Source organism: Notolepis coatsorum (assembly GCF_963971535.1).
Source record: "Notolepis coatsorum genome assembly, chromosome: 19".
NCBI lineage: Eukaryota > Metazoa > Chordata > Actinopteri > Aulopiformes > Paralepididae > Notolepis > Notolepis coatsorum.
The window spans coordinates 52366577-52381213 of NC_140183.1; the positions used below are offsets into that span (position 1 = coordinate 52366577).

Below are 14637 nucleotides of genomic sequence, written 5' to 3' on the forward strand. Positions count from 1 at the left end.
TCTTTTTTTTGTGATATGGCTGTTTGACTCTAAGAGCGATCAGGAACTGAGAGAATCGATTTTCAGCGTGCGGCACTAACGTGCACACGTACACATATACTATCGATAATCTAGCGTTTATTTGAAAACGATTCATAAATAGGGCGACAAATGACAACGTTCTAGAATATTACAGTACGGGGCGATTATCATGGAATCCTCTTTTTTTTGTGAAAACGAGGGGTTTTCTAAATGCTATGAAACGGAAATGAACCGATAAAAAAACAATCTGCTTCAACAATGTTGACTGGAAATAGGTCATTGATAATGCGACGGGCAGATTAGACACACATAATTTAAAACATAGATTAGGCGATATTAATGCTAACATTGAAGTGGATGTGGGCATTCAAGCACTAAATGTGCGCCCCCTGCTGGGCATTCAAAGTGTTAATGAACACGCATGCCTATCAAAGTTCGCCGCCACGGCGCCTACTAACAATAGGCGTGTTCGAGATTGATTTCGGCTCGCCTCGAAAGTAGACGAGAGTAGCCGAGTGAAGCCGGGGGAGGAGTCAGAACGTCGGACACTTCAGATTTGACAACAGCCTCTCGTCTAGTCTCGCACGGCAGATACGCATTCACGTTCCCACACACACATACGTACACACCTGTCCAGCTCATTATAATGCGAGGGCCGCGTGCAAAATTTGATCAGATTCAAATGCACAGCACACTATACTGCTATAGTGGAATATACTTATTCATATACCATAATCATAATGTATACCATCTTGTTGCGCGCTCCTGGCCACCGCAGCCCGCACGCACACACGACACAACACACTGCTGAATAATTCTGTTTTGCATCAATATATATATGTATATATACACTGTATATTGAGGCAAAACAGAATTATATTGGGGCAAAACAGACGACGCGTGTGTGTATGTGTGTTTGGTGTCTGACTTGAAGTTTATCATGATGATATGATGATAACGCATAACGTTATTTGAGGAAGCTCTTGGTACCCAAACTCCTGTATCCAATAATAATAATAATACATATATCTGATAGACGGGTAGATGGACCCGTACTGTAATAAAGTTTTCAATCAATCAATCAATCAAACGTCTCATAACTCCCTGGCTGTCACGTGGCTGGTGACTGACAACTTTTCTGAACCAATAGGCGCTTTGCGCGACCATAGCAAGTCGTTTCCCATCATGCATTTGCGTGGAGCAGCCGGGTGAGAGGTACTGTGGAGCCTCGCTCTGAAGGCTGTGCGTGGCTCGCTCCCACGAGAGTTCTGCGCCTCGTCTCGTCAGATTTTCAGAGCAAGTCGGACAACATTCTAACCGTCATGCAACGTGCTTGGCGAGGCCGTAGTAAAACCTGCGCAGATCTGCGTCCGCCTAGCCAATCTCGAACACGCCTAATGTCAAGTTCACGTTAAACAGTCTAGCCGTGAAGCGGTCAGGTGGCGTAGCGGAGATTGCGCTTGTCACCAATGCAAGAGACTGCGGTCTCGACTCCCGGAGTCAGCATTGCCTTGGCTTGGGCTGATCGCTATACTAACTCGTTTGGCTGGGTTAGGGGGAGGGAAGCCGTGGGTGGGAAACTGGCGTTGTAGACAGTGACGCCTACAGGTCAGGTCTGGGCGCTTACTCAGCAAAGGCAGGACTTGAGGACGGCAGCGTGACCTCCCACGCGTTACACTTCACCAATGAGAGCCCTCGCTGCCAGGTGAGAAGAGAGCCACTGGCTGTCGCCGCACGTGTCGGAGGAAGCGTGCGGATACTTCAGGGTTCCCTTGTACCGACCAGTAGGAGAACATGCGCACAACAACCAGGTAGGGGAGGGGGGGGAATTGGCACAACGACTAAATTGGGACGGGGAGAAAACAGAAAAATCTGAGAAAGAGAGATACAAAAAAAAAAAAAAAACAGTCTAGCCATGGCTGGCTTTAGCACGCATGTATCATGAAGTTGGTGCTTCTCCCCCCCTTCACCCCCCCCCCCCCCCCCCCCCTCCCCGTACCCTGTGCGCCCTTACTGTACGTAGTACCAGCCGCCACTGGACGGCATTATAGCCACAATTTCAGTCAGACAAGAGACAACTCACATGTTGAAATAATAAGGTTGTTGTGGAATAAATGTAAATACAGTGTAATTATGGCATCGTGTGAGGCTTTGTTTCTAAAGCACCAGACCGTGGAGAAACAGAGCCCTGCAGGCGGACGCTGGGGTGGCGTTGGTGGGAGCTAAATATGCAATAGCAAGTAGCAGCAGGTAAGTGAAGGCAGCAGAGAAGGAGACGTGCAGCTTGCAGTTTAAATAGACAATGTTGTGTGTGCGTGTTTGTGCAGGCTGATGATGTCATAGGCTAGTGACCACTCCAGTTGACAGCCTGATCTATAGCTTTGCAGGTTTTGTATCATATTGCATCACTGTGACGGACTCTGGCATAGTAGTGTGCTACTACTATGTATACCATACACAATACAATTATTATCGATTCCGAATATACTGTATTATTTATTATTATGTTCTACTCCATTATTATAACTTTTTCTATTCTCTTTTTTTTCCTGCCTCTATCTCCCCTCGCCCCTCCCCCATGCTGCTATGACACTTTAATTTCCCCAAGGGGATTAATAAAGGAACACTTGACTTGACTTGATTGATTGATTGTGGGACCCTCTCGAAAACGAGATACTGTATCTCAATGTGGTTTTCCCAATAAATAATTTCAATATATTGATTGAAAACTTTATTAACAGATTGCAGAATGGGTACAATACAGTATGGCTCAATACAAAACAACTTCTAAGAGGATGCAGACCATTTTGTCTTGTTTACATCGGGGTCCCCCATTTTCAATTCATCAATTAAGGCAGGTGAATAGGCAAATATACTTTTTTTGTTGATTTTGAGATTTTGTTATATTTTGCTTCCTAAACATGTCTTCTATGAAACTAGTGACAATAAAACGTCAATAACACACATTTAGTTGTTTCTTTTACTTCATTTTGCCTTATTGAATCCATAAATGTGCACATATTTAACACTTTGACTGCCGGGACACGTCTTTTCACGTCTTTGCTGGCCATGCTAAAGTTGCCGGGGGACGCTGTACAGCGTCCTTATATCAATATTTCAAAAATCTGCGATCGGATTCATATTCCCCCTCCGCTGGCCTGAGATCCACCAGCAGGACCCACTGAGCTCTCTGGCGGTTCAGGAGCGCCATCTGGTGGCCGATCGGCGCAATCGCCCAACAGGATGTTGAATAGAGGTTGTCATGACGACCGTAGTACTTCCGGGCGCTCGCTATGGTTCATGGGACTCTGGCTCGTCACGCTACACGGTGATCGATTGGCAATAACTCGATAAACAACATGATTTGGACGTATATACCATTATACAAGCTGGAGATGGACCGGGTAAAAATATATCCCATAATGATAAAATTTCTACTCGACGATGATCGCCCAACGGCGCGCGGAGACTGGGGTGAGTTTTAGCGTGTAACATTACCGTCTTAGATACTAACTGCTATTATCAACATTTGACCCACATTAGATGATTGGTATAACGCTGCCCACGGAATTATAAACGCCCCCTCGCCCATCCGGTCAACATCAGATGACGTGTAGTAACTTCTAGAAGTACGTCTAGTTGGAATTTTTTATATCGCGCTGATTGCCATCAAACTGTATTTCATCATCAATATAATGCATTTGGGGCTATATATCACGTTCTGGAGAAAGCTGCAGAAAGAGATGAAAACATACTTATACATTAGACCATACTTTACTATGAATATGTGAATGAAAAAGTTTAACGTTGCTACACAATGAACAATACATATAGGACTTTGAATGGGCCCTAATAATGGCAATGTAGCAATAGAATTTAAAAAGTTATAGCCCTGCAAAGAAGGGGACTTTCTCCATAGACAAATAGCGCTGGCAATCTATGGTATTATCATTAATTTAACCCAAGGCAACCAAAGTGTTAATGGGGAAGTGCCTCATTTGCATATATAAACATACATTTCAGAAAACTTGCAATATATTTTTTCTTAGTTTATACGTACATAACAAACTGGGAAAGTTTCATAGTGATATCTATTCAAATATTTTTTGCCTATTAGGGGGTACTACACTGTACTACACTGTTTGTAGCCTGTGTGTAGTTCTGTTCAGTTCAATAACATCATTATTATTATTATTCAGTTATCAGGCATGTGTTTAGGTTGTCTATTACTAATGGTTTGATTAGGTTTTGTGTTTGTAAATATCTGTTTAAAAAAAAAAGTATGGCATTTTACAATACAGAACTTTGAAGGCGTTTTCCCAAAAATTAGTTTTAAGAGTTTTTCCTCATACTCTGAGCCAGAAATCTCCACTGCAGTAGCACTCACATACACCAAACCTTCCAGTTCTATTCATATCTATGTTCTGAAGGTATTTACAGAAGGGTTTGTTGATATCGCATTCATACCCTGATTTATATCACATTTCATTCCTAAAAACATTTCGAAATATGGAATTTTACCATAAAAATTTACTGAATGGAGTATTTTCTGATTTATGGAGTGATAAAAAGAGATATCCAAAATCCCCTCTGTAATAACCTTTGGCTCTAATATGTCAACAAAATGAAACTATAATTTTGAAAATGGCTTTATCCAATGTTCAGATTTCTGTCCTGGAATTATATGCAAATTAGTGCATATTTAAGTAGATAATGCCTCATTTGCATATTTAAACATACAATTTCAGAAAACTTGTAATACAAAACAGTCTTGTCTTAATATAAGTAATCAACTGGGGAAGTTTCATTGTGATATCTACTAGTTAATTATTTTACCCTATTCACCTGTAGTGTCTCCCCTTAATTCCCCAATTAGCTAAATTAAAGCTGGTCTATACGATTGTGGAGCGAGTCCCAATTTGAAAAGCATAACCACAGCTCATAAGCCCATCCCTAGCATTATACACTAAAGGAAAATAACAAATCCCCCCAGAAACAAAACAAACAACGTTATTACATGTCCAAGAGAAACTCCATGACCATCGCATCACTTTTCAGGTAAATTTGTATCTGCATCAGTTGACGCCATCGCCGAAAAGCTGTGCCGATGTTCACTCTGGTCTTAACCCTGTCTTGATGGAGCGGAGCTTGAAAGTAGTTTTTGTATTTTCCTTATTTTCTTTCTTTTTTTGAAATTTCATAAAAATAATCAACTTTTCTAATCTAATGGTAGACAGGGAGTTCCAATTAGCTAGTAGCTGCAGCATTAGGTATATGGCTAGCCTTCCACTGCCCAGACCGGCCAGCAGCACTCACACCCCAGTGACATAGAACATAATTAGACAGGCAGGTAGCTCGGCCAATCATTGCATTCGGTCCGAACAAAATGATTGGTAAAGGTTATTTTAGGATCAGAGGAGAATAAAACTGGATTTTTTTTGTATTCCTTCTTGATTTCTCTTATATTAGAGTGGGCTGTCAGGATGTTAATAGCATTTCAACAAATATAACAAAACGTGTTTCTGGGTACAATCGTATAGACCAGTTTTAATGGATTGACATGAAATACTGCTGGAGTTTGTTCTAGGTTCAACGTCATGGCAGAGGTATGTAGATAAGTCCAACTGAAGACATGTGTTGTTTGTAATGACATTATTTCTTTGAACAGTGATGCTGTGTGTGTATGTGTGTGTGTGTGGGGGGGTACTTTTGAAAACCATGGAAACGGTGTGTAAAAACTCTGCGTCATGCAACTCACTTGGGTTTATATATGAGATACCACGTTTTTAGAGAGTCCCTATACGTCCTGGGTTAGAATATGGATGTCATCCACTCTCTCTTTCCCATATTTCTCATCTCTCTCTTAAGAAAACATCTAACATACGAAAAAGAAAGAAAATCACGGCAATAAAAACCTCTAGATTTGAAACTCAGGGCTGCACATGATGAGGTTTCCGTGTGTCGGTGTGCAGACAGTGTTGTCTGGCCCAGCTGAAGTGTGTGTGTATAGTGAGGGCTGAGGTGGTGTGTGTGTGTGTGTGTGTGTGTGTGTGTGTGTGTGTGTCTGTGTGTGTGTGTGTGGGCTGAGGTGGTGTGTGTCTGTGTATGTGAGGGCTGAGGTGAGGAAGGGGATCAGGAGAGCAGCCCACAGGGTCCTGTGTTGCGGTCAGTCAGCAGGAGGCTTCCTGTTTGGGCAAGTCTCCTAGAACCTGATCCAAGATCCCACTCACCACAGAAAGACAAGACGGAAACTGTAGAGACACAGAGCATAGTAGATCCAGCTCTCATCATCATCATTTATACAACTATTTTTTCTTGACCCACACACACACCTCTTGATATCTGTCATTGATCATATCGATGCACCTACACACAGCCCCAGCTATCACAACAAAGCCCTCGGCATAATCAAGATGTTTTATGGACTGTGTGGAGGGAAAGACACCCAACTTGTTGACTCTATTTTTTAAGAAAGTGTGCCACCTACTGGCAATGGATGGAACCGTTTGGCAACAATGTTAATTTCACCGTCAGCCCTCCTTCTGCAACCAATGTGGCCTTAGAGGCCTGATGTCATCTTGTGCCTCTTCGGAGTTAATTGTTCTGGGTGACACATTTGGATTAGCAATCTGGGAACTCTTCTAGGTTAAAAGTCTCGAGTTTAAATGATTTCCTATCCCACAAGGCCAACTATAAAAACTCTAAATCCACTAGAATTGATCTTGTACTAACTCCACAGAGCATCCAGTGGAGGTTTTGCACAAGCCATTAGTGACCATCGCACATGTCCGAATTGCCAGGGGCCATAAAGACAAAGCTTGTAAAACGTTAACATGATTTGGATCATGCTAACTTAAGATCAAATCGCTTTTCAAAATAAGTTCTCAAATGATAACTTTTCTGCTGAGAAACATGCCCCCTTTAAGATTTTTTGAATAAAAAGTTGGTTTTCAACAGCTTTCTGAGGCTCTTCATATTAGAGATGAAGCTAGGTTGAAAGCCAGATCTACTGAATGATGGTCCAACAGACTGGTTGCATTTCAGGAAATTGCGGAATAGGTGCATTAGTATGATCAGTAAAGCTAAATCTGTTCATTATTTTTCCTCTTGCAAACTCCCATGGAGATGCAATCAACCTTTGGAAAATCATGAAATATGCTCAGATTTCAGTTAGCTTTTGATGATTTTCAGATATCTTGCAATAGAAATATTTAAAATGTAGAATCTTATAAATATAAATACAATAGGTCCTCCTTTTACACCCATGTGGAACACCAACAAGATAAGACATTTTCCTACCATCTTAAAACCCCTTGATGCTATGTGCACTGCATTTTATTACATGGGAGATAGATTTCTCACTCACAAGTGTTTACATGAAAAAGTGGGATGGACATAGTACTATGAAGTCCTGTTTATTGTTATTGTTGCTGTGTTGTGTTGTCTTGTTTCACGTGGAAGGGGGAAAAAATAAGTGGGATGGAGTTCAAAGAGAAGGGACATGCATACTTATTTATGAATTATGATTGCCTATTATCCGTGCTCTTTGATTGCTTTTAAATACAACACGGCCACTGGATTACTTAGCTTTAGATACACATGTAAAAGATTTGCTTGACAAAACTGATTTGAATTATTATACCCTATACAGATGAAATTAACTACAGAAAACTTTGAAATTAGAACATTTCATTCCATTAGAAGATGTTTAATTTTGAACTGCCATTTTAGATGTTGCATGTATCTTTCCTTTGATATACATGTTTGTTGATGTTCAACTGAATCTTTGAACTGTACTTGTTGGTCTAATGGTTTATAAATGGTAAACGGCTGCATTTATTCAATGCGCTTTACAATTTGTTCCTAACATTTTACCCATTCACACCAATGGCGGAGGCAACCATGCAAGGTGCCAACCTGCTCATCGGGAGCAATTAGGGGTTAAGTGTCTTGCTCAAGAACACTTCGACACGCTGCCCGGGAGGAGTGGCAATCGAACCGGGAACCTCTGGATTACCAGACAACTGCTCTACCTCATGAGCCACTGACGCCGCGGTTTATACGTCTATTGCCTATAAGGACATTCTTGAAAGAGATATTGGTCTCAATGAGACAAAAAAAAGAGACACAACAGGAATCAATGTTTCCATATCAAAGTTTATTGCTGACATGCATGTAGAGATCTGATGAAGTACAAAAATATGTCTTTTATACAAACGTGTTTTTCATCTGTACAATTACCCAGTTTTTTTGTATTTAGATGCCCATGTCCAACCAAGCAGCTTACAACACATTATCCCATTGGTTTTCCATCTATCTACCACCACATTGTATATCCTAGTATCACACCATCATCTAGTTTCCAGTTGAAAATGCTCAGCGAATCCAATACATTGATTACATGTTGAAGACAAAACATCTCCCCATTTTAGAATCGGGGTGGAAATTGTTAACAAAAAAAATTTCATTAACACAAAATATTAAATTGGTATAAGTTATCTAATTGATAGAGATCTTTCTTGCAGCAGGTTTTTCCAGTAGAAGCCAAAGAGGGAGACAATGACTCCAGATGTGGCAACACCTTGCAAGTTCAAAATCATGCAATAATCACATCTTTTACAAGGAGCTTTAACCTCACACTAGTTCCATGCTTTCAGTCCACAGAACGCTGCGGTCAACCAATACAACTCTTTCAAAAACAACAAATGTAGTCAAAATCCCACTAGCTAAAAATGTGAAAAACTTTGTGATGCGGGGGACAGAGATTACATCAACATCAAGGGGCTAATAATCCTATCGATTACCATCAAATAGTTGGGACTATATTACGCTGGGCCTCGTGGAAAAGATGGCATGAAGACATCTGCCAGATGATCACCTCTACGTCAGTGCGTCAACAAATGGTTGCGGTGGTCACAAAACACCGTCTCCGATGGAAAATGACCTACACTACTACAATACTGCGTTATACCCATGGGGTTCACATTGAGGTGGGAGAAGGGCTAACGGTATGTTTCCTACGTCCTCCGAATGCGGTGGCTGACGGCCAATGTGGCCTCTGATGCATGTCAATTGTCGGTGTCTTGAAACAGGGGTTGGCATCGTCCTTCCGTCAGGTGGCACTACATACAGTATGACTGGCGAAGTCATGATGGTAACATATTTACATACTGACCAGAGAGAGAATGCAGCCTTGTACGGGTCTAATAATACAAATGCTAAAATCACTCCCATATCCAGATAATGTGCGGTTATTATTAAAATAGAACTATGCAGAGGGAGTCTGTCTCGTTATTAGTGTAGCTTAAATTCACCAGAGTCCGTGGCGAAAATGACAAGAAAGTGATCAGAGAAACAAGACAACAGATCTCCCATGAAGGTAGCTGAAAAGGCGGAAAACTGCGACAGCTAAAAGATGAAAATTATATATTTTTAAAGGAAGCTATTGGAACTCAAAACACTTCTTGTTTAAAGCTGTGATAGCAAAAAAGATGTGACCGGTCTCACGATCATGAATTAATCCTAGCTGTAAACTAAAGCTCCTTGTAGTGGGAAATTCCAATGAAAGGAGCGTTTCAGTCTAGGGAAAGGCGTAACTCATGTCAGTAATAATAATGGCCCCCAATGTTGGGGGGGGGGGTCTACACAAGTGAATAAATAACAAATCAACATACATGAAATTACAAGGAAGAGGGGATGTACATTGAAAGGACATTTGGACAGGCTAGAGCCTCTATTCATGCGATCAGCTTGGATATAAATAGGAAGAAGTCTAGATAGCCTAATGCAGATACCAATGAGCAAAGGCAAGCTGCCGTGTGCAGATGCCAAATATTTTCACAGGTTAGTAGCTTTGCAATAGTTCTGGGAGAATCCCTTTGGTAAAGACGTGTAGCCAAAAGGAACGACCAACTAAACTGAAAACATAATGAATCTATATTTTGATTTCTCTATGAAGTATTACAGTAGGCTATCATTTACCACCAAACAGCTAGTCTCTCCAGTATCCTATATGGCGAGAGATAATACAAGCATGTACAAGCTAAAGAAAGGGGCTTGAGAACCCTTATTTGATATTTTCCGATCTGTACTAGGCATCGCTGATGGGAGAGGACCGCTTAGCCACTCCGTTAAGCCCCCTTCTTCGCAAAGCCTGCTCTGGTTTTCACAGTGTCTGCCACTGAGGCAGGCCAGATACAAAGAGATTGGAGGATAGCTTGAGAGGTCTGGGACTGTCAGGGCTAAACACCACTCTGTAGCCCAGCAGATCCCCCCATCTTTGCCCGATACACACTCTGGCCCAAATCACACACACTCACACCACACACCAGCGTTTCCGTTAGCCGGTAATTACCGGTATTTGACCGGCAAAATCTGTTGAAGTCCGACATATTTAATCTCTCCGGTCTTAATGTCCGGTGAAAATAATTCCCTGAGTCTAAGCACAATTTGATTATTTGAATTGTATTAAAATAGGCTAAAATTAAATAGCCTATGCGATGAACGAAACAATCATTACATTTGTTTCATCGTTGCTTCTAATAATGACAACGACGTTGTCAGCGAGAGCTTAGTGCTGGGTGTGCAAACTTTTGTGAAGCTGCAGAGCCGGAGCAGCAGCAGCACAATGCAGTACTCCAGCAGTACTCCAATTCAGCCATTTTCAATTCAATGTTGGGTGGGGGGCGCTGCTGTGCGGTCCCCAGAAAAGAGCCAATAACAGCTGAATCTGCTGCTCTGCATCGACATACTCTCGCAAATAAGTCATTGGGAGGTGGAGAGAGAGAGAGTCGTCACGCAAACCCACGATAATGTTGCAGTCTCTCTCTGCCAAATTTCTCAGTTCTTCGCTTGATATAATTAATACAAATGTCCAATATAACGGAATTCGTTAGCTCATAAAAATGTGATTATAACAGACTGTTGTTTATTAATGTCGGGCGACTGCCCACAGACACCTATTTGATTTAAAGTCGGCAGCAGCACGAGTCTCTGGACTTATTTTATTTGGAATATAATGACTTTATACGCAAAAGTAGCCTAGTTTTAAGTAAAAATATTATAAATCTACATGCCTTGATGATGTCATTCTTTTGTTTTGTTGTCATTCTTTTGCCTATCAATTGTTTTTAAGCTCAATAAACTCTGACCGGAATTTCTCTCATTTGACCGGTAGATTGAAATCTACCGGACACTGAGGCCGGCAACAATTTTTTCTAACGAAAACCCTGCCACACACACACATATACTGCAGACAAAATCCAAGCACTGCATGATAATTCACATTCATACTGAAAACACTTGTCCCCCACCATGATCTGTACTAATAAGGAGAGAAGAGGGGACGTTGAAATACCTGGAAGCCTGTCTCGATTCTGAACGAGGCTGAGGGTACGAGTGAGTTCCTTGGCTAACAAATCACCTGGAAGAAGACTCTCCAAGATGTTTGGCAATAGAAAACAGACGGTGCCTATTATTAACTACAGTGGCATTTTAAGGATGTCTTGACGACACACAACATGCCTTGGTTTAAGGAGGATGCTTGGCCTCATTCAGTTCTTGGCATGGAGCACTTCCAGGTACCTGCCACTAGCTGCCTAGACTCTAAGAAGATTTCCACAGGGATGAGGCGCGAGAAGGAGCCAGAGACGAGGCATTCCGCCGATATCAAAGGGATGCTTGTTTGTATGCAAACTTTGATTCATTATCTTCAATGTCAACAGAGGAGGGAGAAAATGCTACTTATTATAGTTATCAACGGGAGGGGCACCACCCCTCCCCAACAAAATGAAAGAAAAAAGCTTATTCAGATTGTGAGGATGACTCAAACATTTTTATAAAATAAAAATAAAGGTTTCAAACCTTTTCTCGCACCGACAGAAACGTCAATGGTGGCCTCAGCACCTTCCCCCCCCCGCCTACCCCCCCCCCCCCCCCCCCCACCCGCTTACAATCCATTGTTTTCTCAGTGAACATGGGCTACACAAACAGAAGAGAGACAGAGAGAGGTAGATCTGAAGTCGTCGTTACCGACGGGACCAGTCCAGATATCGTTTTGGTTACAGAGGGAGAGAGAGGGATGAGATGGAGCGAGGGAATGGAGGGGGTATTCGTTGAGGCAATACCACCGACCAGTTGGGTAGGAGGGGGGGGGGGGGTGCTACATGATTCTGGTCCTGTATTGCTCATGGGAGGAGGAGGATTACATGAGGAGAGATCTCAGTGGAGTAGGAAACACAGGGGTGATATAAATAGTCTCTCTAACACTCTCTAAGCCCCGCGTATGACCGGTGAGACCGGAGCAGACAGCGGTGGGTGGAGGGAACCTTTGCTGAAGCTCCTCCACCAAGCCTTCACCACTGCACTCTGAACAGGCATGGGGCGTGAGGTTCTGTGTTAGCAGTCTGTTCTGGTGATGCCCCGCCCCATGCCTGTTCCACCTAGCCTGCCCATACCCACCTACATGGGGGTCCTCTACCCAGGGTCTGGCTGGGCCGAGGCCCCTTGGAGGTGAGGTCAGTTTTGGGGTGGCATATATTCCCCCCCCCCCCCCATCCACCTCTGGTGCGTCTCTCACCCCCTGGGTGAGGCCAGAGACCAGAGGGGGCTTCTTCCGGAAGAAGCGCTGGGCCAGGATGGCAGTGTCCAGGGGGCTGATGGGCTGGGCATCATGGCCCAGGGTTAGGGGCTACTTCCGGGGGAAGTGCTGGGCTAGGGTGGCAGCGTCCAGGGGGTGACGGGCTGGGCGTTGTGGGCTACTTCCGGAGGAAGCGCTGGGCCAGGATGGCAGCGTCCAAGGGGCTGACGGGCTGGGCGTCATGGCCCAGGCGGCGTACGGGGGGGATGCTGCAGAACTGGCGCTTGCTAAGGAAGCTCTTGGCCTCGTGGATAGTGTTTTTCTCCTCAGCCAGCAGAAGCTGCTGCCGCATGTAGTTCTCAAACTCGTACTGTGAGGACTCCTCCGTCACCTTGGCCTAGGGGGGGGGGAGATAAGGAAATACTGTTGAATATATCTGTGACATTTGGGTCAATCCAACTTCGTTTCCTTCTCTGGATACAAGTGAATTACAGTAATACAACTTCCCGCATTGTGTGGCAAGGTGTTTGCAAACACACTGTATTAATCCATTACAAAGTCACGCTTGGCAGCATTTCCCAGCAAGCCTTGGCTGATCGACTCAGGATTATCCCAGTGAGCTAACATGTTAGAGGAGAGGCCTGGGGGCAGGGGGTGGTGATGGTGGTGTCATGCTGACTCTTACCTCTTGTAGGTGCTCTGGGTGGTTCACTTGGTCGTCAATATCAGGCACAACCTGGAGAGGACCATTCAGGGAAGACACCGACTGCCTGTGATGCAGACAAAGAACATGCAAGGAGGTTGATCATTAAATGATCAGAATCAGTAATGTTTTTTTCTATCTTTTTTTTCCTGCAGAAAGGTCCAAGTGGCTTTTTAGTATCAGTTTGTTGTCAAGTTAAACTTTGCATCGGTACAGATTACACTACGGTCATGTAGCAGGTTCGGAATTGTCATAAACTTGCCGTTCCTTGAATCTGTCTGACGATTTCAGCTTCGGCCCTTACAGACAAAAGTTCCTTTTATTTACTGTAAATTATCCTTCTTCCCCCACTGATTATGTGTAATATGCTAATGTATAGGTAAGTTCAGGAGTCAGGTGCACGTGCTTAAGGGGCTATAGAAAACAATAACTGTATATGTGATTCCCAAGACGTCCAGCAGAGGGAGCACTCACCAGGAGGCGATGATGGCACTGAGGGACTCCAGCACTTCTCCAGCCGTCAACCTCTGCTGAGGGTCCAGCACCAGCAGCTTACGGATGAGGCACACTGTGCTTTCTGACACACGCCCATCCCTGCACAGAGAGAGCAGGAAGGAAGGGGTTAGACGTCTGCGGCTCGTCAGCAGTAGTCAAAACCATATGGACCAAAGTCGAGGATTGCAGAGGGGACTGTTTTTCATTAACTCAGAATACTACAGTAGTAGAATAAGTACATCACTGAGGTGTTCACTAACTCAGAATACTAGTAGAATAAGTACATCATCACTGAGGTGTTCACTAACTCAGAATACTAGTAGAATAAGTACATCATCACTGAGGTGTTCACTAACTCAGAATACTAGTAGAATAAGTACCGGTACATTGTCACACTGAAGAGTTCACAGACTATCTTTCAGATATCTTTGTAGTACATATAATTGAGACTCCTATGCATGAATTGAAGTCTACTAACCTCACTGATGTTATGTAATATACTAACAAACTAGTCTAAGAATAGGCAGGGGTAGGAAAAAACATTATATTATTGTGTATTATACAACGGCATGCAAATTTCTCGATTCTGATTGGCTGGAACAGTCAATTGACACGTATGTATTTGTCATAATCCCACGCTCTTGGTCCCAGGACCCGCCCACAACCGAATTACTATCACTCCGCCATGCGACTTTGTACAAAAAAACAAGATGGGGACAATAATCTTTACAAATGGATATGTTGATAGCGTCATAGCGACTAAATAAAAAACGTCTGTCACGGCGAATGTCTTAGTTCTTTAAACAATGTTGGATGATGTAATTGATGGATCATGAGTCAT

At 43.1% G+C, this 14637-nt stretch overlaps 1 protein-coding gene across 2 annotated transcripts in view; it reads right to left on the reverse strand.

Moving 5' to 3' along the window:
• Positions 1–8168: 8168 nt before the first annotated feature.
• The window catches only part of stk40 (serine/threonine kinase 40), a 38809-nt gene continuing 32340 nt past the window's right edge, over positions 8169–14637 (reverse strand). For both annotated transcript variants that reach the window (XM_084336999.1, XM_084336998.1), the window contains exons 9-11: positions 13776–13895; positions 13284–13368; positions 8169–12995 (exon numbers count right to left, since the gene is read on the reverse strand). In XM_084336999.1, the coding sequence (XP_084193125.1) occupies positions 12777–12995; positions 13284–13368; positions 13776–13895 (424 nt within the window). In that variant the 3' untranslated portion in view covers positions 8169–12776. The remainder of the gene's footprint in view (positions 12996–13283; positions 13369–13775; positions 13896–14637) is intronic.